The sequence below is a fragment of the Austrofundulus limnaeus genome, unplaced genomic scaffold (assembly GCF_001266775.1).
Source record: "Austrofundulus limnaeus strain Quisiro unplaced genomic scaffold, Austrofundulus_limnaeus-1.0 Scaffold723, whole genome shotgun sequence".
NCBI classification, from domain to species: Eukaryota; Metazoa; Chordata; class Actinopteri; order Cyprinodontiformes; family Rivulidae; genus Austrofundulus; species Austrofundulus limnaeus.
Window position 1 is genome coordinate 7,986 of NW_013953125.1, and position 2,213 is coordinate 10,198.

At 57.2% G+C, this 2,213-nt stretch overlaps 1 protein-coding gene across 4 annotated transcripts in view; it reads left to right on the forward strand.

The window, feature by feature from the left end:
* The window catches only part of dusp16 (dual specificity phosphatase 16), a gene marked incomplete at its 5' end in the record, with an annotated part of 10,726 nt that overhangs the window by 3,470 nt on the left and 5,043 nt on the right, over positions 1–2,213 (forward strand). For 2 of the 4 annotated variants that reach the window (XM_014028167.1, XM_014028168.1), the window contains 4 exon segments: positions 691–829; positions 937–1,100; positions 1,255–1,462; positions 1,536–1,659. In XM_014028167.1, the coding sequence (XP_013883621.1) occupies positions 691–829; positions 937–1,100; positions 1,255–1,462; positions 1,536–1,659 (635 nt within the window). 4 annotated transcript variants of the gene reach the window in all.

Here is a 2,213-nt window from a genome sequence, read left to right on the forward strand (position 1 = left end):
GAGGAGGGGACAGGTGAGGACAGGTGAGGAGGGGACAGGTGAGGACAGCTGGGGACAGGTGAGGACAGGTGAGGAGGGGACAGGTGAGGACAGCTGGGGACAGGTGAGGACAGGTGAGGAGGGGACAGGTGAGGAGAGATGAGGAGGGGACAGGTGAGGACAGATGAGGAGGGGACAGGTGAGGACAGATGAGGAGGGGACAGGTGAGGACAGGTGAGGAGGGGACAGGTGAGGACAGCTGGGGACAGGTGAGGACAGGTGAGGAGGGGACAGGTGAGGACAGATGAGGAGGAGGGGACAGGTGAGGACAGATGAGGAGGAGGGGACAGGTGAGGGCAGGTGAGGACAGGTGAGGAGGGGACAGGTGAGGACAGGTGTGGAGGGGACAGGTGAGGACAGGTGAGGAGGGGACAGGTGAGAACAGCTGGGGACAGGTGAGGACAGGTGAGGACAGATGAGGAGGAGAGGACAGGTGTGGAGGGGACAGGTGAGGACAGATGAGGAGGGGACAGGTGAGGACAGCTGGGGACAGGTGAGGACAGGTGAGGAGGGGACAGGTGAGGACAGATGAGGAGGGGACAGGTGAGGACAGCTGGGGACAGTTGAAGACGTGTCTATGTGACAGGTCCATAGAGGATGTTCTGGTTCAGGTCCAACATGTCTCTGGTTCTGGTTCTGGTTCTGTCTCAGTTGGACCTGCAGGCTGGTCAGCAGGTGGTGGTCTACGATCAGAACTCTTCGGACCCGGCCTCTCTGGGTTCTGACTCGTTCCTCAGTGTTCTGTTGGTGAAACTGGAGCGGTCCTTCCCCTCCGTCCACCTGCTCTCAGGTGAGTCTGGACCTGGTTCTGATCCATTTGATCAGGACCTGAACCACATACAGGTTCTGAACCTGAACCAGTTCTGTTCCGGCTCAAGGTTGTTGTCTTGTTCTCAGGTGGATTCTCAGAGTTCTCCAACCTGTTCCCGGGTCTGTGTGAGGACAAGTCCGGTCCAGTTCCGTCCTGCATGTCTCAGCCCTGCCTCCCTGTCTCCACCATCGGACCGACCCGGATCCTGCCCAACCTGTACCTGGGCTGTCAGAGAGACGCCCTGAACAAGGTGAGCCCTTCAGTCCTGATCTAGTCCTGATGGTCCTGATCCGGCTCTGATGGTCCTGATGGTCCTGTTAATTTTGATGGTCCCGATGGTTCTGATGGCCCTCATGGTCCTGATGGTCCTGATGGTCCTGATCCAGGTCTCCTGTCCTCCACAGGACCTGATGGTCCTGATGGTCCTGATCCAGGTCTCCTGTCCTCCACAGGACCTGATGCAGCAGAACAACATCTCCTACGTTCTGAACGTCAGCAACACCTGCCCCAAACCGGACTTCATCCCAGAGTCTCACTTCCTGCGGGTTCCCGTCAACGACTCGTTCTGTGAGAAGATCCTGCCCTGGTTGGACCGGTCCGTGGACTTCATAGGTGAGTGTCCCGCAGGACTTCCTGTCCTCAGGTAAGGTTCTGGAGGCTAAGCCAGAACTCTGCTGTGTTCCAGAAAAAGCCAAAGCGTCCAACTCCAGAGTCCTGGTCCACTGCCTGGCAGGTGTCTCCCGCTCCGCCACCATCGCCATCGCTTACATCATGAAGAGGATGGAGCTGTCCCTGGACGAGGCCTACAGGTGAGGTGTACAGGTGACAGGGTGTACAGGTGATGTGTATAGGTGACAGGTGTAAAGGTGACAGGTGACCAGGTGTACAGGTGACAGGGTGTACAGGTGAGGTGTACAGGTGACAGGGTGTACAGGTGATGTGTATAGGTGACAGGTGTAAAGGTGACAGGTGACCAGGTGTACAGGTGACCGGGTGTACAGGTGAGGTGTACAGGTGACCAGGTGTACAGGTGAGGTGTACAGGTGAAGTGTACAGGTGAGGTGTACAGGTGAGGTGTACAGGTGAGGTGTACAGGTGACCAGGTGTACAGGTGACAGGGTGTACAGGTGACAGGGTGTACAGGTGACAGGGTGTACAGGTGACGTGTACAGGTGACCAGGTGTACAGGTGACAGGGTGTACAGGTGACAGGGTGTACAGGTGAGGTGTACAGGTGACCAGGTGTACAGGTGAGGTGTACAGGTGACTGGTGTAAAGGTGACAGGTGACCAGGTGTACAGGTGAAGTGTACAGGTGACAGGGTGTACAGGTGACCAGGTGTACAGGTGAGGTGTACAGGTGAC